General features: G+C 39.6%; 1 protein-coding gene across 1 annotated transcript; it reads left to right on the top strand.

Moving 5' to 3' along the window:
* The first annotated feature begins 4,326 nt into the window (after nt 1-4,326).
* On the top strand, nt 4,327-24,437 carry DDX1 (DEAD-box helicase 1). Its single transcript, XM_075086781.1, has 26 exons — nt 4,327-4,421; nt 6,373-6,424; nt 7,387-7,450; nt 8,170-8,199; nt 8,438-8,534; nt 9,976-10,023; nt 10,159-10,242; nt 11,129-11,212; nt 11,636-11,712; nt 12,971-13,043; nt 13,159-13,235; nt 14,063-14,177; nt 14,677-14,815; nt 15,825-15,885; nt 17,063-17,161; nt 17,855-17,944; nt 18,515-18,703; nt 19,738-19,789; nt 20,234-20,380; nt 21,107-21,198; nt 21,741-21,813; nt 22,277-22,349; nt 22,464-22,506; nt 22,731-22,826; nt 23,571-23,691; nt 24,003-24,437. Exons 1-26 carry the CDS (start codon nt 4,406-4,408, stop codon nt 24,131-24,133), a joined length of 2,223 nt encoding a protein of 740 aa, XP_074942882.1. The 5' UTR covers nt 4,327-4,405; the 3' UTR covers nt 24,134-24,437.
* Nucleotides 24,438-25,011: the final 574 nt, after the last annotated feature.

Raw genomic sequence — 25,011 nt, 5'->3', positions numbered from 1 at the left:
CCGCGGGGGCGGAGGCCCCAGCCTTCTCTGCCCGAGGGGCTGTGGAGCCCTGCAAGGGAATCTGCTCCGGGGAAAGCGCGACGCTGAGGGCAAGGGAGCGAGGCCGGGGAGCCCTCACCGCCTCAGCAGCTCCCCTGAAGGGCGGCAGCTGCGGCTTCAGAGACCGCCACCTCCCCTCTAAGCCATGAGGGGTGGGATGCGCTTTTGGGGCAAGAAACGGGGAGACAGCTACCAACTACAACAAACGATAGTGAGGAAATTTAGGGTAAGGAACACCTAAGGTAGGCAAGGCCTGAGTGTATTAATTAAACTCTTAACGAGTAGGGAAAAAAAAGGGAAAAAAGCAAAAGTCATATATTTTTCACAAATTATTCTTCCATACTTAATGATGCTATGTAGAACTTCTAAATGTTTCAGTCCTACAAACGCTTTCACTCAGATAATTCAGCTCTCTCAAGCAGATAAAAATAGGCCTGTTTATGAAAGAACAGGTTTCAGTCTCTTTCCTGCATCTTTATAAAGTGTTCGTCAAATTGAAAGAAAGTTACTTCACACCCTGCCACTTCTGCTCCTGTACTCTAATTTTACCGTGTATTTAGTAGCCTCTTAGTCTTGTAGGCAACTGTGCAGCGTAGAATTACATTAAACTGAAAAATAAGTTCTGCAGCTAGGGATTCAGGGCAATATAAAAGCTGTGTTCAATACCTGGAAAGTAGGAAGAAGCAACTACTGAGAAAAAAACGCTTTCTGGCTGTCTCCTTACTTAATAACATTTCTTTAGCTGTAGTTAACAATGTAGCTTGTAAAGCAGTAACAAATAGTATAACATGTTCCTAAGTTTCAAAGAATTGTGGGAAATGTAGAGTAAATCTTTGGGTCTGTTCAGCCTGAACAAGAGAAGACTGAGGGGGGAATTTCATCAATACCTATAAATATCTAAAGGGAGGGGGTCAGGACGATGGAACTAGACTCTTTTCAGTGGTGCCCAACGACAGGACAAGGGACAATGGGCACAAATTGGAACACAGGAAGGTCCACCTCATTATGAGAAAAAACTTATTTCCTGTGCGGGTGCCAGAGCAGGGGCACAGGCTGCCCAGGGAGGCTGTAGAGCCTCCTTCCCTGGAGACATTCAAAACCCACCTGGATGTGGTCCTGCTCAAGCAGGGGGTTGGACAAGATGATCTCCAGAGGTACCTTCTAACCCCAACCATTCTGTGATTCTGTAATTACACTCTGGGTTCCATCCAACAAGCAGCAATACCTATTGATTTCAAGGTATGCCTACATACACATTTTCTCAGAATCATGACTGAATCTATAGATTATTCATATGATAGAATCATAAACTCATAGAATAATAGGAGCATAGAATAGTTTGAGTTGGAAGGGACCTTTAAAGGTCATCTAGTCCAACCCCTCCACAGTGAGCAGGGATGTCTTCAACTACATCAGGTTGCTCAGAGCCCCATCCAACCTGACCTTGAATGTTTCCAGGGATGGGGCATTGTCATGATCCACTATTGGGTCAAACAATCCGGAAGAGGTTAAAATCTGTTGCTTTCCAACTAACCTCAAATAATTCTGGGGGGTTGGGAGTGGCTGGGCTTAACTTCTGACTAACTCCAATGTGTTATCTTGACCAGGTTCCTTTTACATTCTCGGAAACAGAATTAAGACTCAAAATGGAGTCAAGTGCCAAGTCACTTTATTTGGGCAAAAATAGATACACGGGAGAAAGGCAAAGAAAGAGAGGGAAAAAAAAAAAGTGAAAAAGGGAACAAGAGGGATCACCATGGATCTGCAGCAGTCCTTCCAGTCCAGGCAATCCGGGTGGGGAGTTCCAGGATTCCGATGTATCTTTGAAGCCGGTGGAGGGGGTGATGTTTCAGAACACTCCCCACACTGTCTTTGTTGGTTTCCCCTTTTTATAAGGTTGCTCTGTTGCATAGTCAATAACTGTTCTGCATGTGCACACCTCCTGCTCAGCAGTGGGGTGCATGCCCAGTAGCATTACTGTAGGGTGCTTGAAAGTTCTAGAGGGTCCGAGCCCCCCCATATGTTGTCAGTCAGCCTTGAGCATCGTCATATGTTCAGGGGAAATGGACTCCAAGATAACAGGGCACACATTCCTGTCGGGTCAATCTTGGTGATCAAACTCTTCTGCTCAGCTGCCGTAGTGATCAGCCTTTGATAGAGAAACTTGCCTGCCAACAATGTTGAGACAAGTGTCTAGTCCCTGACAGGCCCACCTCTCTGGGCAACCTGTTCCAATGCTTCACCACCCTCATCATAAAAAATATCCAGTCTAAATTTACCCTATTTATGCTTAAAACCATTACCCCTTGTCCTATTGCAACAGGTCCTGCACAAAAGTCTGTCCCCATCTTTCCTATAGTCCCCCTTAAAGTACTGGAATGCTGCAATAAGGACTCCCCACAGCCTTCTCCAGGATGAACAACCCCAACTCTCTCAGCCTGTCCTCACAGCAGAGGGGCTCCAGCCCTCGGATCATCTTTGTGGTCCTCCTCTGGACCCGCTCCAACAGGTCCATGTCCTTCCTGTGCTGAGGGCTCCAGAGCTGGATGCAGGACTCCAGGTGGGCTCTCACCAGAGCAGAGCGGAGCAGAGGGGCAGAATCTCCTCCCCCAAGCTGCTGGCTTTTGATACAGCCTAGGATACGGTTGGCCTTCTGGGCTGTGAGAGCACATTGTTGGCTCATGTCCAGCTTTTCGTCCACCAGTACGCCCAAGTCCTTCTCTTGACTTGAGAGCAGGGCTGCTCTCAATCCCTTCATCCCCCAGCCTGTATTGATATTGTGAGTTGCCCTGACCCAGGTGCAGGACCCTGCTCTTGGCCTTGTTGAAACTCATGAGGTTTACACAGGCCCACTTCTCGAGCTTGTCCAGGTCTCTCTGGATGACATCCCGTCCTTCTGGCATGTCAGCTGCACTGCTCAGCTTGGTGTCATCTACAAACTTGCTGAGGGTGCACTCAATCCCACTACGTCATTGATGAAGATATTCAACAGTACTGATCCCTGTACAGACCTCTGAGGGACATCACTTCTCAGCCATCTCCATCTGTTGACCACTGCCCCCTGGATGTGACCATCCAACCAATTCCTCATCCACCAAACACTCCACCCATCAAATCTATCTCTTTCCAATTTAGGGAGAAGGATGCTGTGGGGGACCACATCAAAGGCCTTACAGAAATCCACATGGACGCCACCTGGGGCTCTTCCCTTGTCCACTGATGTAGTCACTCCATCATAGGAGGCCACTAGGTTGGTCAGGCAGGACTTGCCCTTGGTGAAGCTGTGCTGGCTGTCTCAGATCCCCTCCCTGTCCTCCATGTGCCTTAGCATAGCTTCTGGGAGGATCTGCTCCATGACCTTCCCAGGCACAGAGGAGAGGTTGACAGGTCAGTAGTTCCCAGGGTCCTCCCTTCTACCCTTTTTAAAAATGGGTGCAATGTTTCCCTCTTTCCAGTCACCAGGGGCTTCACCCGACTGCCATGACTTCTCAAATATCATGGAGGGAGGGTGGCCTGGTGACTACATCAGCCAATTCCCTCTGGACTCTGGGATGCACCTCCTCAGGTGCCATAGACTTATGTATGTTCACAGTCCTCAGGTGGTCACAAACTAGATCTTCTCTTACAGCGGGAGAGACTTTGTTCCCCCAAACCCCATCTTGCGCTCCATCTGCTTGAGGGGTGTGGGAAGAGAGGCTGCCAGTGAGGACGGAGGCAAAGAAGCTGCCGAGCCTTCTCCTCATCCTTCTCCTCATCCTTCTCCTCATCCATTGTTACCAGTTTGCCAGTCTTGCTCATCAGTGGGGTTACACTGCCTTTGACCTTCCTTTTCTGGCTGGCATACCTGCAGAAGCCCTTCTTACTACTCTTTGCGTCCTCTGCCAAGTTCACCTACGGCTGCGCCTTGACCTTCCTCACCCCATCCCTACCTAACCGGGCAGCGTCCCTGTACTGTTCCCAGGGTACCTGTCCCTGCTTCCACTGCCTGTGCATTTCGTTCTTGCCCTTCAGTTTGACCAGCCGGTCTCGACTCATCCATGCTGGCCTCTTGCCTTCCTTGCCTGATTTCTTACATCTGGGGATCAAGAACTCTAGTGCTCTGTGGAAATCATCCTTAAAATCTGTATCAGCGCTATATTCGTGTCTTTAAAAATTATTGGATTCATCATTTTCTAAAAGCAAGCAAAATTATGATTGACAGATGTAGCGAATAATAGTGAAAGAAAGGAAGCACATAAAATGAAGATGGGCGGGGCGGGGGCCGGAACGCGCCGCGCGGCGCCGCCCGCCTCCCACCCGGCCCCATAACGGAGTGCACAGGCCGCGCGCCTGCGCCTTGCCGTGTCGGCGGTGCCGTGGTGCCAAGATGGCGGCGTTCTCGGGTAGGTGACGCCGGGGCGGGAAGGTGTTCAGGTGTTGCCGGCAGCGGAGCGCCGGGAGAGCCGCTCGCCTCTGGATCCGCCCGTGCCTTGCGGGGTGGCGGGTCCCGGCCCTCCTGCTGACGGCGGGCCCCGACAGCGCCGTGCGCCGCTCCTGGGGCCTGCCCTCGGCGTGGGTCGCTCTTGTACGTGGCTGAGCGCGGCGCCCGCTAAGGTCGGGAGGCCTGTGAGGATGGAGGTGCTCCTCCCGGCGCCTCGGGCTTTGCAGGCCTTCGGAAGTGACTATCAAGCGGATTTGCTGGCTTTGGTGCATACGTGGTGTGCATCCATCCGGCAGCTGGGGCTGCTTCAGAGTCAGGCTCCTTCCTCCGGCTGACTGGTTTCTGTAACAGCAGGCTCATCATAGCAGTTCCGTGTGGTGTAGTGGATCGTAACTGGTTTTTGTAGGAGTAGCTCTGTTCGGTGGTACAGTTTGAAATATGTGTGTGAATTGTAATCTGAACGTTTACTGTTGAAGGAGAAAACATCACTGTGTGCCCCCACATGCACATATATGCGCACATAGGTGACCAGTCAACATTAGAGTACTGCAAAATTGTATATGAGGCTTTTAATTAATTTTTTAAATGAATTCTTTACATCTAATCGTGAGGAAAAATGCGGAAGCTCTTTCCATAGATCTAGAGATGAGTTTAGATGCTAGCAGCAGGATTAATTTGGTTGTAGTTGAGGAAGATGTCTTAGTGCCAGTGTTTGATTAAACCCTTGTACTGTATATTGATTTAAACTATGTGGACTGGAAGTACATTAAAAATGGAAAAAATAATGTAGGCGTTTATGTATAATTTACAATTAGTGTCTATTTTTATTGCTATAGAAAAAGCTGTTTGCTTATGTGGGTTGTCTGATTGTTTTGGGAGTACAGACTAACACTTGAAAATATTAAAGCTTTCTGAAATCATGTTACAAAGAAAACATGTTTCTTATAGCATATGCATTATAGCAAATGGAAGAATATTTTTTGGCTGCGTACATCCACGTACATCAGCCCAGCTCTCTGTATGGTATACGTGAAACAGTATGTGGCAGTGTAAAGGGTAGTATGTAAAAGCTCCCTTTAGAAAGGTGCATATTTATACTTAGAGAAATTGATTTAGAGTAACCTTATGCACCTGAAAAGATAACCAGCACTAAATTGTTATTTTCATGGTATAATACCGTCATCTGCTTTCCTATTGAACAGCTCTAGGTTTGTTTTTTTCCTTTAGTTTCTTAAATAGAGATAATTTGTTTATCAAGATACAGATGATACTATGTGGCTTCACATTTGGCATGTGTCTGAGGTACAGTCATCAGACCTTGATATGAGTTTTCCAGAAGGGGTATCTAAGGAAAAAACCTTTCAGAGCTGGATGGAGTTAGTAACTGCATGAAAATCAAAGCATTGTCTAGTTAATATACATGCTGTAAGTGTGCAAGGTAAGATTTGGTGAAAAGAAACTTAATCTTCTCAAATTTGAGTCCTTATATGGTACAGATTTTTTTTCTTTTGAAAACTGTTTGCATCTCAACTGTAGAGAGAGTCAGGATATTTGTGATTAAAAAGTCATCCCTGTTGCTTCCATAGGCAGTTCCCTTAAATGTGCCTTGCCCTTGAAATGGTACTCGGTTTCCAGTGCATTGGCTTTGCTGCTATGTCAGCACCCGCCCCTGTGCTTAGTATGCACCTGACTCACTCTGTTATATGCAGGGATAACTGTCAGAACCGCATGTGGGGAGGGGAGTATGCTTCTTACCTATGACTTGAGTTCTCTAAAGAAGGCTACCTGAGTTGTTGCCAAAAAAGAATGCTTTTCTGTTTTTGTCTGTAGTTGGAAGTGTTGATACTTGGAAATCTTTTGGGCTATGTTGAGTTAAATAACACTGTTGGTTCCTTTTTTTTCTTGTCTTACAGAAATGGGTGTTATGCCTGAGATAGCTCAAGCAGTAGAGGAGATGGACTGGCTGTAAGTAGGAATGCATTTGGGCTTGGCAAAATCTAATTTGCCTTTCAGCAATATATGACATGCTTCTTAAAGTACCTCTGCTGTCACATTAAAGCAAAGCATGTACGTGTTTTCCTTGACTGTTGTTGCATCTCATGGACTTTTTTAGTGTGAATGACTGAAGAACACAAATTGTGACTGCAGTGTTAACATCAACTTGCACAAGTAAAGCATGGCTGCATATGCGTCACTGTCATTTGTTTGATAAAAGCCTCTGTACTTCTGGTTGTTTATTATGTACTGTGGGATTACTGGATGAAATACTGTCATGTAACTGATGCTAGTTTTGTAAATATTTTCCAGACTGTGGTCTGAGTTTGTACTTTTGAGAGTGGATACTTATGTGTCAGTCTACTATAAAAGTTATTATTCCTAGGTTTAGTTACATGTTTGGCTAAAATATTTTATTTCAGAGCTTGCTTTGAATAGTCATTCAGAATTTTATCAGTATGGGCAATTTTAGCATATGTAGTTCTTCTTTTCTCATTGCATGGTATTAATTAGCCATGATTGTCTGAAAATGCTGGTTACATTTATTTATCTTTACTTTCTTTTACAGTTTTGAATGAGAATTTCATAAATGAGGTCTGTGTAAGTGGCTTTAAAAGTGAAACTCACGTGAAGAAAGGAAAACAGGGAATATATAATCAATTGGTTTCTTTTATAGTTTAGCATAGTGATGTGAGGTGTAGCCCCCTTGTCAGGATGCAACTGAATCCACTGCATCCACTAGTCACTCTTCCACTTACAAGGATAGCTTGGAAGAATTTTTTTCACTTCCTTAGCTGCAAGCCAGGAAGACTAACGTTTACCTGCTATTACCCATCGTGCAGATGACTGTGGTTTCTGTGGGTTCCTATATAAGCAAAAATGCTTTTTTCTTTTGATAACATTGATTTATGTTAATATGTTTTTTCCTGTAGTCTTCCTACAGATATCCAAGCAGAATCCATCCCGCTGATCCTGGGAGGTGGTGATGTACTTATGGTATGTATGCAGGATAGCCCTATTCCTAGAAAGCCTGTGTCTTTTAATTGTTGTTTGTTTGGTCAGTTCTCTTAGTTCCAGAAGGGTCCATAGGTAGACTAGGTCTCATATCGTTCTTCAATAGAAAGTATATTCTTCAGCTAAAAACCTCTTTTTGTTCCTCGTGTGTTTCCAGCTGTTCTTGCAGATAGGATTCATTCTTTCTAGGCTTTATTTTCTGACTACTTGACAGGCACTCCCACATGAATGAGAGCTATTTGATTTCATCTCCACTCCTTTTTGTCATAAATATCTGATCTGCATGAAACATGAGTGATACTGCTGCAACACATGCTTCAGTATTGATAACCTTGGAGATACCAGATTAGTATGCCTCGTTCATCATGTCTTGTGCAGATCTTTGTGTTCTTGATTCCGTAACCAAAGTAACACTTCCTATAATCTTCTGTAGTGCCTCCAGAAATTGGACATATGTAGGTAGTTTTTCTGGTGGACTCCGGGAGCTTTTGGGTTTTTTTTTTGAAGTCTATTGTAAAAGTTTTCCATGTTTATATTTGCATCTAACTTGTGCGAAGCAATGGAATTACTCTTTAAGATTTCCTGTATTATGCAGGAGTAAAAGTAAATTTAGTTTGAAGTTTATTAAAATAGAACTGTAGAATAGTCCTTACAGTGTAAGCTGCAACTCTGGTTAAACTCTTAAATTTTTCTTCCTATAGGCTGCTGAAACGGGGAGTGGAAAAACTGGTGTAAGTAATCTAACTTGTAGCAGAAAGTAGAAGTCTGCAAGCACTGAGAGGTGGTGTGTGTATGTGCAGAGAGAATGTGTGTATGTATTTAAGCAGTATTATTAACAGTCTTTACAAACATATGTGTAGCATGTTTTAAAGTGTTTCTGGGCCTGGGTATTGCACCTGAAGACTAGGCTGATTGTCTATCTGGAAATATTTATATAAACTGTGGCATGAAATTAACTTTCCATTTTAGGCTTTCAGTATTCCAGTTATCCAGATTGTTTATGAAACACTAAAGGACCAGATGGAAGGCAAGAAAGGGAAAGCAACTATTAAAACTGGTGGGGCAGGTAAGTGTTTGTGTCACGCACCACAAGTTTGGAACACTGTTAATTCATGTTGATTCCATCAGCTCCTGAATTAAAATTAACTTAACTTGCTATTAGATAAGAATTTTTTCCTTAATTTGGAGTAATGTAAATAGAATATCATCACCCCAGATTTTATAAAACAGTTAATATAAATTTACAGGTGGGGTCTCATGAAAACAACCGGGGAGTGTTTGACTACAGTCTCTTAGTAATGTTCATTGTCTTCAGCTTAAGGCTGGCTGATCCATGCCACGCTATTCAGTGTTCTTTGGAAAGCCATGGTAGCTTAGTGCCTTGCAAGACGTGAAGTGGTAGTAGTGTCCAGCTTAAAGTTAAAAGCTCTTCCAGTTGCAGGGATAGATGACACCCACGCAGTTGGTTTGGGCCTCTTAAGTGAGCGTGAGCAGAAAGCTCTTCCAGGCTCCAACTTTTTTTGTGTGGCTGGGGTACCACTGTAGTGTTTTTTTTCAATTCTGCTGTGCTGAATAAAGCTGTAGCATTCCTTCTGGCACCTAGCTAGATTTGGAAGCTGAATAACTTGAGCTGCTGCAGATTTGAACTAGTAAACATTCAACTGAGCCGGAAGTGCACAGGACCAGAGCCCGCTGATATAGAACAGATTGTAACCATGATAATATCCTCACAATATTTGAGGGTCTATTATACATCTATATAGATAAGCTTGCAACCTGAAAGCTAGTAACCATTTCCAGCCTGTGGTTTTTATAGATTGAGGTTTATATAAGTGACAGTAGCTGTACAGACAGCACATGGCTGCTACAGTGGTGACAGTACAGTCAACTTGGAGAGGAAAAAAAAAAAATCCTCCCTGAAAGAATGTAATATGAATACACTCAGTAGTCCTAATTGTAATGATTGCTAGTTTTACAAAAAATGCTTATATTGTGGAACTTCTGGACTTCATCGCAACATGTTATTGGGCCTGTGAAAAATGAAGTCAGAAATTGAAGTGCGTGTATGTGCTCTTCGGTAATGGCATTTTAACCGATACCCTGAAAATATCTTAATGTAAACTTGGAATAGAAGTAGAAAATACATTTCAAATTTATGCTTTTAATGTAGTTTTGGATATTTTCTATATGAATTTGATTGTGATTACATGGAATTGTGGCTTATTTTGCAAATGTCTTAATTGTTTTCAGTTGTATTTTTAAGTAACTTCATGTGTGTTCTCATTAATGGAATAATCTAAGTTTTCATAGAATACCTCTGCGTTGTGCATCTGTGCCCCTCCTTCAAGTTGTAAGCCTTCATTTTGACCTCGTGGCATGACTTGCATTGGAACAAAGCTGTCTCCCCAGAAAATTAAGCCAGGCACTGTAAAGCCAATGTGAACTTTTGAGTTTGAGGCTTACCGTGTTGGTTTAATGCTTTTTCTGTTGCTGTTTTTCAAACCTAGTGCTCAATAAATGGCAGATGAACCCATACGATAGAGGATCAGCTTTTGGTGAGTTGTACAAATGTTCACTTGAAAATGTTTGCATGGTGAAACAAAGAATAAACTAGAAGAAAGTATGCATGAAAATTTCTTTTAAAAGCAGCCAGGCAATTTCTTTAACTAAAACGATCTTGTAATTTTCAGCAATTGGATCAGATGGTTTGTGTTGCCAAAGCAGAGAGGTAAAAGAATGGCATGGATGCAGAGCAACGAGAGGCGTGACTAAAGGTAGATATAAAATTATGTATTTTGGAGACTCTTCTAGAAGTTTGAACTGAAATGCCTGCTTATCACCCACTGTTAATGTAGATGGTTGCATTTAAAACTTGTTACCCATATGAGCTAGCTGAAGACTTTGGAATGGCAAATACCTCTGTCTTGCTATCCTTGTGTTGTAAATTACCTTTTCTCTGACAGGGGATTGAGCCGGAGGAGGAGACAGAATCACAATTAATATTGATTAGAACATGTTTTCTTAAGGTGTTGTTAACAGGAAATAGCTACTGACACAGCACTTTCAGTTGTTTCCTCACACACTTCACACAGACATGAGGCTACACAAATTTTGTGGTTGCATGGTTGGAGCAACAGTTGAGAGGCCAGCCCCAACTCTGTACTCAGAAGCAGAGTCATACTGATACTCCAGGGGTTCTAGGTGGGTGTTCAGAAAGACCCTCAAACAGTCTCATTTCATCAGCTGTGCAGATAATCCCCTAGTCTGTCTGTATGTAGCAGCCAGTTGGATGCGGTTCAAGTTACACAACCAATTGCTGATGCTGGTGGTCTTGTACTGATTAGGCAGACCCGTAATGTTTATCAGTTCTTGTGGATTCAGTAGAACCACTGGTCTCTCTAGCTTATCACTCCTTTGGAGCCTTTCACACACTACCTCTCAGCATGCACTTTGTCCCTTGCTTGCTGTTCTCTGATAATCTTTAATCATTACATACATGGGTACCTACAGAACCTTTCTATGCTAACACAAAAGGGGATTTTGATACTTTCAGCTGGGGTGGAAATGTTAGACTTACATGGTCTTGGAAGCAGCCAAACTGAACCACCATGATGAAATCAAAGTTTGTGTTGTTTTACATCCTTCCTTTCTCTTTTAAAGGGAAATACTACTATGAAGTTTCCTGTCATGACCAAGGCTTGTGCAGAGTTGGTTGGTCAACTATGCAGGCTTCACTAGATTTGGGTGAGTTCCCTTCAAAAGAAGAATCCCATAGATAGTTTTCATATTCATGTGGAATGGCTGGAGTCCTGTTCTAGTCTTGCAGGGAACAGGGTCCTTGGGAAGGATAGCAGTTTTTTTTTTTACAATTGTTGCTCTTCCTGTAAGAGGAAATCTGCTTAGATGGTGGCAAAATCTCTTGCCTCTTGTGACTTCTTTCCCTTTATTTCAATTTTTAATGAAGAAGACAAGACTAGTAAAATCAATAAATGTACAGTACAAAAGTACTAGTTTAGCATATATCAAAGCTAGAAGTCTTTAGTTAGCACTGTGTATTTTTTTTTTTTTACATGGTAGGGTTAGCGGTTTCAGTTGTCAATACAAAGAGGAAAAAAACGTAACCTGTCAACCAAAAGTTTAAAAAGCTATACTGTGTCTTGTCTTCAGGCACTGATAAATTTGGCTTTGGCTTTGGTGGAACTGGTAAGAAATCTCACAACAAGCAGTTTGACAGCTACGGGGAGGTAAGCTTGAATTGCTTATTGGTGGAAACATACTTAAAAGTTTTGCATGTTTGTTCTGTGCTGCAACAATCTGCTGTCTTTTGTAATAGTGTTAACTTCTTAAGGGAAGATCACTGGGCAAAAGTACCATGAAACATTAAAGCATTTTTGGATAAAAGCTTATTAACAGTTTTAACAACAGCAGTTGTCAGCTTGAGGCTTATGATTTTAGCTAGACTGCAATTATATTGACTCTCATTTAGAAGATAAACCTTTTCTGTGTGTTACAGGATAGAGGTTAACTGATCTCTTGAGTTTATTTCTTGACTTACTTCAGCCTTAGCTTAAACAGCACCAACCTGTCTGTATACCTTGGTGAATATCTGAGTGAGGGTATCATATATGGTTTACTAGTAGTTAAAGTAGAAGCAATCACACAACTGTAATATGTAAAGACACATATTTAAATGCTAATAAGATGTAGTTAGTCATGCTTTCTTTCTGGCTATTGAGTTGGGTTTGCCATTAGAACTGTTACGTTAATGTACACTTCTGAAAATGTCTACCAGAAATATCTGTGGTGGTTTTAGTGTAGCGTGCCAGTGAAGAGTTCAGATGTTTAAGCATAATTTATATAACTATGCATAATACAGCAGAAACGTCTTTTTGTGGTATTAGCAAACTTGCAATTTTATGACTATTGTAGCTTTTTTTATAGTAGTGACCTCTGAGCTGTTGAGTTAGAAGCACTTTATAATATACAGGTTTTATTGAATACTTTTACAATTAACAGATTTCAAGATATTTAAACAAAGTTCTTAAGTATTCCTAACATGAATACAGTATCTCCTGCAAGAGTTAGGCTTTTCATATCATCAAAATACAAGTCTCTGTTACCATGTTTGGTGCTCTAAGCTTAGATTTACATTGGCTAATAAATGCATGATTAATGCACTTTTCCATAATGCAGAATACTTCCAGGTAAATGACTAAAATTTATCATTGTCAAAGTGTTCGGTTTTAAAGTGAATTTAAAGCAGCAATAAATGTTTAAATATCTAAGATAAATTGGGCAGTTTACTGAAGATATGTAATCAAATAAAAACATGCATGCTATTTACAGCAATGTTGTTGGAATAAAAATTGAACTTGCTTCTCTCGGAAATTAGCATTTAGTAGAGAGAAGTGGGAAAACTGTAGAAGTTGACAGTGTGTAAGCATTCAGTTTTCTTAATACACCGAATACTAATCTCTTTGTTTCACAAACTTCTTGTTATAGGAATTCACTATGCATGATACAATTGGGTGTTATCTAGACATAGATAAAGGACAAATAAAATTTTCCAAAAATGGTAAGTTTTATTCACTTTCTTCTTTCGAATTTTACTGGGATGCTTCTGTTGGGGGAGGGGAAAGGAGAGGAACACACACACATGCGGAGTCTGACTGAATGAACCCTCCTTTCAGGGAAGGACCTTGGCCTTGCATTTGAAATCCCACCACACATAAGGAACCAAGCACTTTTTGCAGCTTGTGTACTCAAGGTAATTAGGAATATCACAGATGTGTAAGGTCATGAAAATTGTTCTAGTTTTGGTAACTAACTACTCATGTATGAAACTTGCATAACCATCTACAATTACTGTAGTTGTGCTTGTACACTCTTTGTTTCCCATGGTCTACTGGGATTTAGTACAGGAGAGGTCACCACAGTATGTTGGCTTTGACAAGTACTGTTCAAATTAATATATTGAATGTTTAAATTCAAATTTAAATACTTAAACGGGAATGTAAGGGTACAATAGCATGGATGCCTAATTCCTAATGACACTGCTATCTTGCCTGTATTGAGCTTTCATACACTATGAATCAACAGATAAATAATTTGAAAATGCCAAAATTATTGTTTGATTTGTTCTCAGCTTGAGTGTTACAGTAGTGGTGTAGTATGTCGTTGTGGAGTTAGTCTCTCTGGGATGATCTCTTACTGAGTAAAGGTTTTAGCAAAATGTTTTGGTGATCAGAGAAATGTACAAGTCAAGAAGTGTGGTTTGTTTGTTTTTTTTAAAACTATGGTTTGTTATTGAAAATGAATGTAATGTAATAGTTAAAAAAAGGCTTCCATGTTTTTGTAAGTGTGGGAATATTTTGATGTAGAAGAAAAGAGTTTTAAGAACTAGAACCACACACAGAAGGGTCTGGTAGGCTTTAGATGACTTTGGGAAGGGGAATGTGTAGAATGGGAGAAAACACCACCTTCCCCATCTCCTCGTCTAGCTGGCTTCTCATGGGGAAATTAATTGTGTAATTGTTTCTCATTTTACATGGTCTCTTGAGTCTGTCTGTATGACACAACTTTGTTGAAATCTAGAACGCTGAATTGAAATTCAATTTTGGTGAAGAAGACTTCAAGTTTCCACCGAAAGATGGCTATATTGGCCTTTGCAAGGCTCCTGATGGTCATGTTGTAAAATCACAGCACTCAGGTAGGTTAGATTTTTAAACTTCTCTCAGTTCTATATTCAGACTGTGTTACAGAGCATCTTCTGATCACTAATTGCTTCATTATTGCTGTATCAAGGTCTTACTGGTAGCAATATTAGTGCTTTTTTAAAGTATTCCAAATTTTCTTCATTTTAGACACAAATAGTCTAAAATTTTGAATTTAGAAATGCATCAGATAAAAAGAGAAGTTCAGCTAAGTTACTCACACTGTCATCTTAAAAATAAGTGTGTGTGTTTAAGCCCTGCAATAAAATTAATTACGCTGCATGGCCAGTATACCCACTATTGTGGCAAGATTCAGTTGTAATCTCTGCATATTAATCTGAAGCTATTCGTACTTGAGTGAGCCACATCACCCTGTAATGGAACATTTACAATCATGAGGTTTTAGATTATTAGTAGAAAATCCAAGTTTATTTCCAGTAAAAAATTCCATGACAGGAGTGTAGTTTGTATTAATGGCATAATTTTTTCACTTAGGAAATGCACAAGTGGTTCAAACACAGAACCTTCCAAATGCTCCAAAAGCATTGATTGTGGAACCATCAAGAGAGCTTGCAGAACAAACTTTGAACAATGTGAAGCAGTTCAAAAAATATGTCGATAATCCCAAATTAAGGTAACAGTGCATCTGTTATATTATGGTATTGTCCGTAGATGTGATTTTGGGGTTGGGGTGGGGAGGTGTTCCACTTTATAGCTAAGTGGACCTTAATCTGCTCTATTACTGATAATAGCCTCAGTAATATCTGCTACCAACCAACCTTCTGACTTTTCAGCTACAGTCAGACCAGTTAGGGGTGTTTTTGATGTGTTTTATCTTTGGGCTACTTTCTGGTAATGATGGCTCTATTATTTCTTTTCTTCAGATTATCAAAGATGTATGATAATTAATTTTTTAATCAAGAAAAGCGCATCTGCTTACTGCACTACTTGTCTAAGCACCTTCCTGTGTCCCCCACCTGCCTGTGCCCTGATTTCGTTTGTTCATCTCCAACAAATAGTTATATACAAGGTCTGCTCTGTTTACATTAGTGTGCTCACAGGACAGATGTTGCAGTGATTAGCATGGGGGTGCAATTCTGAAAAATGAATCATCTACAAGCTACTTGGTCTAAACTGTGTCTCTTTTGACTGTGCTTAGAATATAGAGACTCTTGTTTAAATTGAGTGCAGTTTGTAAAACTTACAAGAGTGCTTTTACCAGAATTGCAAGGGAATAGCAACAGGGAGAGGTGAACTGTGATCTTAGATTCATTTAGTTTACTGTCGTTTGCGTTTCCAGCTATCAATAACACAGGAAACTTACTAAACTTAGGTTTTAGATTTTTAAGGAATGGATTCTTTAAGATTTAACTGGTTATGGTGTTTAATACAACAGCGATAAAGTAATCAAATTCAAATACAACTTGGTAAAAAACTTTTACTTCTTTAATTGAAATACAATAGAGTACATGTGAAGGGATGAATTTTAAAATTATTTTTTCCTATGCTTTTGTTCATAAAATTATTGTTCAGAGCTATTAATCGTTAACTACTAATAAAAGAATCTGTAGCCAGATGTTTAATATATCTTCTGAATTTAAAAAAAAATTAGCTAATGTCAAAGTATGTTGATGTAATTTTAGGGAACTGTTGATTATTGGTGGGGTTGCTGCAAGAGATCAACTCTCTGTACTGGAACAAGGAGTAAGTTGTGTTTTTGTTCATATGATTTAATGGTTTGGGTTCTGAATAACTCATGATGTTGCCAGGGAATAGTAATGGTGCTTCTTGTAACTCCTGTAAACATGATAAAAAGAAATGGTGCAGTTGATAGCAAGCTCGTTTGCACTGATCTAGCATTTGTTGCTTTACTTCCATGGCAACTGTCAATACAAATGCTTACAGTCCTTGGTCAAATTCTGTGGAAGCCTGAGTACTTCTGAAATTTTAAAATAAAGGTGTAATTTTTGCCATTTGCCCTTAACTAGCAAGACAGAGACAGTTTTCCTATTAACTTCTGCTTCATGTTCGTGTGAATAAAACTTGTCTGCAATTACCAGGGTCAACCTACACCACAAACCAGTCCTACATAAGAAGGAACAGGTTTAGTTTCAGCAGCGTGGGACATACAGTCAATTCAGTCCTGCTGCAGGGGTAGCATAGTGATTTTGGCTTTTTTAAGACTTGCTTTTGGAAGTGAGACGACGTCACTATTGATACAATTTTTCAGTGATTCTAGCTGCCAAAATACAGATTTTCTGATTTGAACTGAAAGATTGCTAGACTCGTATGTGAATGCTAAATTCGTGATGGTGAACCCTTCCATCTGGCAAAATCTTAAGTTGTTTCTATAGTTGGTAGACTTGATAGGTATACTTCCAAAGTAGGAAAAGCTGAATTTATTTTATCCCCATTTAAAAACAAATCTGGCTTCAGATAACAAAGTTGCACAGTTTTTTCAGGGGTTGGGAAAGAAGCATGGGGAGAAGGGAGCAGGGCACAACAGTTTCCAAACGAAGGGAAGACTTCCTACCTAAAGCAGGGTCTGCTAATGAAATGGCCGTAGAACTGACATAAAGGTTGCCCAGGGAGGCTGTGGGATCTCTATCCTTGAAGATACTGAAAATTTTACTGGGCAACTTTCTGAGTACTCCAAAGCAACTTGAAAATTGTCCTTGCTCTGCATATGATAGTGGGAGTGCGAACCAGATGACCTCAAGAGACCTCTCCTAATCAAATCACTCTTAAGATTCTGTGCAGTTATAATTAATAGAAGATAGGGCATCATACTGATAATGGTCTCATAACATAAATTTAGGCAAAGCTGGTAATGCCTCTAGTTAGTTACGGGACCAATTCATACCCTTACTGTATTTCACAGGTGGATATTGTTGTTGGAACTCCTGGAAGACTTGATGACCTGGTCTCAACGGGAAAGCTTAATTTATCTCAAGTTAGATTCCTGGTTCTGGATGAAGCTGTACGTAGAGAACTAAGTTCTGTTCTTAAATGCAATATAACATTTCCTAAAAGAATCAGTGAAATGTCATTGTTTTTCAGTACCAAATGTCATTTGGTACTTGAGTAGAACAACAATTAGCAACTATAGGCTATTTCAGGTCAATCTTCTTATTTCTAACCATAGTAACCTACACATTTTTTTTTTCTCCTTGTAGCCTTTCTAGAAAAGCCATTTGAATTTTTTCTGATAGAGAAATATATTTCCGGCTGTATTCACAAGATTAGTGAAGTCTACCCTGTCACTGTACAGGCAACTTGAAAGGACAAAGACAAGATAAGAATTTCTGGTTACCCAGCAGGTCTCAAAGCCAATGATGTTGTAGTCAGTGCGCTGTGGACTGAATGCCTCTCTCTCTGATCTGTTGTAGTACAACTGAATAATCACAAAGATGGAATGTCTTGGGGTACTAGCTAAGAGAAGCTGCTGAGACGGATGTTCAATATCCTGTGAAGCACAGCAGCTGTACTTGTAAATACTCCAAATTTATTCCTTTTTTTCCTCTCTAGCAATAAAGTCCAAGCTAGGCATTGACCTGTCCAGCTAATTAAAAGAGAACTTCTGAGACTACAGGTGTATTCCTTATTTAACTTAAGTGTATAGACTGAGAAATAAGGATTGCAGCTTGTTTTCTTTTATTTTATTCCCATGTAGGATGGCCTTCTCCTCCAAGGATATTCAGATTTCATAAACAGGATCCACAGTCAAATTCCTCAGATAACTTCAGATGGAAAGAGACTTCAGGTATAAAGTTTGTTCTTGGTTTTGTGGGTTTGGAGGTGTGTTTGTTTTGATTGGTTGGGGTTTGGGTTTTTTTATGGTATGCACTGCTTTCACTTGTTGACCATTACATGGCATGGAGCATGCTTATTTGAAGTGGAGTTTTTTTTACACCCCTTATCCAAAAGTAACCCTGGTCCACTGGGTTCAGTAATTGCCTGTGAACATGTATTTTGAGGATCCTAGATCTTGAAGCCCAGTGTTTAGCAAGTATTTGGGTTATTTAGATATAAAAGTATCTGAAAAATTAGTGACTACATACATTATGATTTCTAATGTTCTAACAATTTTGATTCACCAACTCTCTAATTCTGCTTTCTTCCTCTTAAATGATTATGTTTGTGTAAGAGAATAGTTAAGTAACTTATTTTGTGTCTTAATTCTTGTTCCTGTGATGAGAGCCAGGGGGTCCCAGTCAGGGACTCCTTCTGTTGTGCTACGTTATGCTATTCAACTATACAACATTCTTCCAGTTTGACGTTTTTTGCTGGGAGACTCTGATCTTCAGTGGTATCCATGGGCCTCTCTTCTCAGGTGATTGTGTGCTCTGCAACACTACATTCTTTTGATGTGAAAAAACTATCTGAAAAGATCATGCATTTTCCTACCTGGGTTGATTTGAAAGGAGAAGATTCTGTCCCTGAAACTGTACACCATGTAGTTGTGCTTGTAAATCCAAAAGCTGACAAACTCTGGGAAAGGCTTGGCAAGAATCATATCAGGGTAAGTGGTCTATAACTGAAAATGAAGATTACTTGCCCATGTTTACCTATTTAACCTTCAGAATGGGGGCCTAATGTTGTAGGATCTTTGCCAGCTATGGAAACAGCTGAGATTATTTGTTCCAGCATAGTGATATTGGTAGTGTCATAACACTGTTTCTGAACAGCTCAGTCTTACAAACGTGATTGAGGAAGATCTTGGTAGAGTAGCATTGGTTTGTGCTAGAGAACAATGGCACTGCACCGCTTTTCACTCATTTCACGGCTAATGGTCTGTGACCTAATTGTAGTTAGTACCCGTCTTTCCTGATTGATCAGGAGGAAGTAAACCTTCTAACATAGATCATCTGTAAAGGTTTGTTTCTAACACCTGTGAGATAAGCAATCTTTAAAGTAATGGTTTTCATCTCAGACTACATTTGAGACTAGTTTAAATTCTACAGTAACTTGACTCCTATTCACGTGAGAAGGTGGTGGTGTTGTTGAAGTCTTTAGTTGTTGAGTTCTGAATAACCTGTGACTGTATCTTGTTCTCAGCTACTCTTATGCAGTTACAATCAATAGGTTTTGTTAACTGCTCATTATCTCTGGAACATCCCTTTGTTAGGTCTGAGAGCCTTTTCAATAAGCCTTAGCATGAATTTATTTCACTTAGGTTTTAGGTTTATATCTGATTCAGCCTAGCACAGGGAAAAAGATAAGGAACAGCAGTGTTTGTATGGTTTAGCCATGTTTATAGTATATTAGTTTCAGGTTTGGTGTTTTGTTTAATTCATCACTTTTTTCACAGGTAGTTTCTATCCAATGTCTACATAAATAATTTTGTCTTTTTCATGAACAAGTTTTGTTCAGCTAAAGGTCTAAGTCCAAAGTTAAGATAAAGGTAGCTTAACTTCTGTCTGGCATGAGAACAGAATGCTAAGATTACTTTTAAACTTCATTTATTTCTTGCTAATTATAAGTTAATGGAGTTTCCTCTGTGAAGTATGGACTAATGACTTGGGGGTTTTATTTGTTTGGTTTTTTTTTCCCTAGACTGATGAAGTACATGCAAAAGACAATACACGACCTGGTGCTAACACTCCAGGTAATCAGCAGCATTAGTTAAATAATAGCTTGTGAAATAATCTTTTGTAAATATTATGAAGTAAAACTAAATTATAGTACATAACAGCCTTGAGTCATGTTCTTCCAAATTTTTATTTCTATGTTTTAGTAGTTGTCAAGAGAAATGTGTTTCTGTAATTAGAGGGGAGAGAGAAAGGCCTGAATAGATTTTTGCAGGTGTGTAAACAAGAAGTGCTTGTTGGTGTGTGTAACTTGAAACTCTGTAGTAGTTTTGTTCTTTCTGTAATATATTACCTTGTAGCATGGGAGCATGGGCGAGGCAAACTGAAGGTCTAGCTCCCCTGCTTTGCTCATAAATGCTTAATTGTCTACGGAAGGGCTAGAGAAAACTTTAAATGGTATGCTGTTGAAAGACTTCAAATTTTTAAACAATTTGAGTAAAATAACTTCTTTATTTACTCAGAAATGTGGTCTGAGGCTATTAAAATTCTAAAAGGAGAATATACTGTTCGGGCAATCAAAGAACACAAGATGGACCAAGCCATTATTTTCTGCAGGACTAAAATAGACTGTGATAATATGGAGCAGTACTTCATCCAACAAGGTGGAGGTAATATTTCTCACCAAAATGTTATTCTGCTTACTTTCCTGTTTATTTCAAAGCCAAATTATACGATCACCGATGTTTGGACACCATGCAAATAAAATTGTGCTTCAAGTTTTTTGACATACTTATTAGGCTTAAAAATCAGGGTTTGGCAGCAGGGAGCTGCAGGGGTACCCTTTGCAGGTAGAGGCAATGAACTGCCCTGTGTCTGTTCCACACAGCTCTGAAATGGCTGGAAGCAACCCATCATGAACCAAAATTTGAACCAATGAGAAGAGCGTAGCGTGCCTTTGAAATGTATATTAGAAAAAGCAATAGTCGCTAGGAGCGGGAGGTGCAGGAGGAAACGTGTGTGTACAGAAGTACACACGTAAGGAGGTAGGGAAGGAAAAATGTGAGAGAAAACGTGGGGGGACACTGAAAAGGGGATGTGTGAGGAAAAAGGTGAAGACACACCTTGCTTGGAGAAACAAGGGAAGCTTACACTAGGAAGGAGTAGACATGCCTGCACAGACATCTTCTGGGGAGGGGCGAGGAAAGGTGCTTTAGTTTTTTGTCTTGGTTTTTCCCCAACGTTTTTATCAGTAATTAGAAGTTTAGGTTAATTGGTAATAAATTCAGTGAAATTCCCCTGAGTTGTGACCACAAAATGTACTTTTTTTCCAGTTCTGCATGGTGTAGTGTCAAAACTACGTATATGATGTTAATAATACATAGCAACTCTTTCAGGCCCTGATAGGAAGGGACATCAGTTCTCATGTGTCTGTCTGCATGGTGACAGAAAACCTCAAGAAAGAAAGCAAAACCTGGAAAGATTTAAGGTGAGGCAACAGATTCTTGAAGGCTTTCCCCTCTCTTCCCAATAACTGAAATCATATGTTAATTAGTGGTTCTAGTTCTCCACTTAAGTTAAATTTCATTCAAATGCTCTATGAGCCACTTCCAAAAATTCTGTGAGGCACGATTTCTGTAGGTGGAAATCTATACTGTCAGTCAGTATGACCTGTGTGAGTTTTCATTGAGAGGATAGGTGGGCTTGCTTTAAAATAAAACCTAAATTTAAGCTCTGTAACAGTTTACTTTGTTTAGTGTCTTTGGTTCTTGAATATTAAAAAAAGTTACAGTTTGGTTTTGATTAAGCCATTCATGGATTTATACTTGCCTTATGTGGTTGGGGGAGAAGTGTAAATTGACTAAGCTATTCATATTCAGAAAGCACTGTGGTACTGTGGAGGAGCTTCATTTGAAGTGTTCCTAAATGTGCAGAGATACTTCAAGGTGAAGTAAATGGGAAGGACTACTGTTTCATTGCTTGGGGTTTCGTTTGGTTTTAGTACAACGCTTCTTACAACTGTTTTCGTAGAGAGGAGATGTCCGTTTCTTGATCTGCACAGATGTTGCTGCTAGAGGAATTGATATTCATGGTGTTCCGTATGGTAAGACACGACTTAAACTAAGCTGTTAAATTGCATATGGCTTCAATATATTTGCAGCCCTGTCAACTAGTAAAAACAGGTATATGACTTACAGCTTCATTTGAAAAAGTTGTAGATTTTAAGTTGCCTATTTCAAGCCTTTTTAATCTGATTGTTCATCATACCTGCTCAGATACCTAATGATCTGCATTGTTGGGGATTCTTCATTTGTTTTTCCATTCTCATCAAAAAATAATCGTGGGGAAAACAGTTTTACAGTGGAAGTCTTAAGAGCAGGTAGTGCAGGTAATGACACCTGTAACTGCTGTAATAGAACATAAAGTATGTATGTGGTCGGCGGAGAGGAATTGCAGCAATCAAAATTATATTTATTTTGGGTGTCTGATCTGTGACCTTAGCTCATATATTTAAAAAAAAACAACAACAACTTTTCTTCTCTGTGGCTTGTGTGTATCTTATGCAGTTATCAACGTCACACTCCCTGATGAAAAACAGAACTATGTTCATCGAATTGGAAGAGTAGGCAGAGCTGAGAGGTATGTATCTGTTCAGAGTAGTTGCCACATTTTCTTGAGTTTTTTGTTGCTTCTTAAGTTGGCAGTACTTATTGAAATCCATTTTTCTTTCTCTCTTCTCCCCTAATATTTCAGGATGGGTCTGGCAATCTCCCTTGTAGCAAAAGAGAAAGAAAAGGTAATAATGCTCCAAAGCAAAATTGAACAGACTTTATTTTCTGAAGTTCTGTCCACAGCTGATATCTGACTTTAATATCCTGCATTGGAAAACTGCTTGTTTGTTCTTGCATAATTGAAAGGGAATCTAAATAGATATCTGAATTTTTTTTGTGCTATAATCAAGCAAAATTAATGCACTAAACTATTTCACAAAGTTTAGAAGTTGTTTTGTGTTATTTCTAGGTTTGGTATCATGTATGCAGTAGTCGTGGAAAAGGGTGTTACAATACTAGACTGAAGGAAGAAGGAGGTTGTACCATATGGTACAATGAGATGCAGGTAAACATTTTACTTAACCAGAATGTTCCAATTCGTCTAAAAGACTGTGGGATATAGTTATTCTTTTAGCTGCGTGGTTGAAGTACAAAGCAAATTTTGGGGTGTTTCTAACCATTGATTCCGTTTGAAGAAATTAGAAAACTTTGCAAGTTATACATCTCTAAGTTATTTCTTTAATTATAAAAGCTTATTTTAATATTCCCAGCCAATTCTGTTGGGAGTCTTATTTTCAGCTTCTCTGTGGTCTTCCTAAATAAATGCTGCTAAGAGTTACAGGGTGTTAGTTACACATTTTTGTTTAGATGGTTTGTTACAAAACTAACTAAAACTATTGTTCGTCTAACCTGGAAATAGTGTGTCACTTAAGTACGTTTTCACTGGGACTTGTATACCAAGTATGAACGCTTGTTAAGTTCAGTGCTTCCCTGCTTTTTATGTTAAAGAAGGGTGAATGATATCTGTGGTAAAATAGGCTTGGACTGTAAGCTCTTTATAATAAAGTAGCCCCACTCACATAAATAGTGATATATAAAATAAAGGTTTCTAGGTAGGGTAAAAATATACTGAGATTGGAAATTAACTTGTATAATCCATTTGAGAAAAAAGCGGTAGTCTTTGGTGTCTGAGACCATATTATTTTCTGCGTACAGTTCCTGTTGAGACTATCTTAACGTGTCTGTTCAGAACACTAGTCTGACTGAAGATTTGGACCATAAGAGTGCTTTAAGACTTTCTTTTTTTTAGTTGCTGGGCGAGATTGAAGAACACTTAAACTGCACTATTGCCCAAGTTGAACCAGACATAAAAGTACCAGTAGATGATTTTGATGGGAAAGTTACATATGGACAGAAAAGAGCTCTGGGTGGTAAGCAGTGAATTACTCTTGAGTTACCTTGCTATACAATGCTTAGTTTCTTTGGTTATCTGCTGTGTAAGTACAGAATAAGCAAATTTAAAAAGACTACTAGTTCTTTGCTGTCTTCCTGCATTTGTTACATGTAGTCTATGGGTTGCAGGTGACCAAAGTTGTGTAGGCCTGTACTTTTTGTTTGTTAGTGTTTTTTTTAACAAGGTAACAAAGTTACTTTAACTTTGTGAATGACTGTGGTTAAGCATTATTAGTTCTGCTGAAAAATGGTTTTGAACATGTCATTTAGATTGGGTCTCTTTTGGCAGGTGGGCTGTATAAAGGCCATGTGGATATTCTGGCACCTACAGTACAAGAGTTGGCTGCCCTTGAAAAGGAGGCTCAGACATCTTTCTTGCATCTTGGCTATCTTCCTAACCAGCTGTTCAGAACATTCTGATCGTGCCACACTTGAGACAAGGCTTGAGTTAATAAATGCTCTACCCTGCAAATATAAAAATCCCATCCTGTCTTTGAGGAGCAGTAGTTAAAAAGAATTAAAATTAAATATACCACTTGCATGATGAGCAGTGTGATCAGCACTGTTAACTCTCTATTAGCTATTGCCTTGATAGAATAAAAGATGTCAAAGATTGAAAATGGTTTCTTTTGCTCTTTTTTTGTCTTGCCTTGAGGATTAATTTGCAGAATCATTCTTTGCATAGCTTTCTGATTTATTGGAAATAAAAGTATAGTTAAGCAAATCTGGAAGAAGGAGAGTTTACTTTTCTTTGCAGAATATATGTTAAAATTATTTAACTTGATGTGTACTGTAATTTTTAATAGTAGGCTTCTTAAAGATGCATCCATATTCAGAAATCTGTTTATATTTAAGATATCGGGGGGGGGGGAACCTTAACTTCCTGGAGTATGTATTTGAAGCCCCTGGTTATCTTAAAACCCTGAATCTAGGCTGCTAACTGCATTTTGCTGCTGTAATACTAGAATTCTCAAAGTTAATGTGCCTTAAATTTCTGCAATTGATCTTGTACAAAGAATCCTACAGTACTCTGAGCTCATAGGAGAGTAACACACTACTATCGAAGTTCATAAATCTTCCAAAAAATCTTTTTCACACAGCAGTATAGGTTGAAATACTTAATGTTTCCTATGCTGCTTCCAGGCAGGTTGTATTTGTTCAAATGAAGGTACTGTAGTTTGATTTGGATTTTTTTAGGTTCCTTTTTTCTTTAGTGACTCCTCTAATGATACTTCAGAAATTTCAATGACTTTGCTTGCAAGTTGACACCTAAAATAGCAAAGGTCATTGGGAATGCC

The sequence above is a fragment of the Phalacrocorax aristotelis genome, chromosome 3, assembly GCF_949628215.1.
Source record: "Phalacrocorax aristotelis chromosome 3, bGulAri2.1, whole genome shotgun sequence".
Taxonomy (NCBI): domain Eukaryota; kingdom Metazoa; phylum Chordata; class Aves; order Suliformes; family Phalacrocoracidae; genus Phalacrocorax; species Phalacrocorax aristotelis.
This window is presented reverse-complemented; position numbering and strand designations above follow the sequence as displayed.

Excerpts from the sequence above, each read along its gene's own strand:
- DDX1 (XM_075086781.1), top strand. Across the intron at positions 10,024-10,158 it reads CGATAGAGGATCAGCTTTTG|CAATTGGATCAGATGGTTTG; the intron begins GTGAGTTGTACA and ends TGTAATTTTCAG. Across the intron at positions 11,713-12,970 it reads AGTTTGACAGCTACGGGGAG|GAATTCACTATGCATGATAC; the intron begins GTAAGCTTGAAT and ends TTCTTGTTATAG.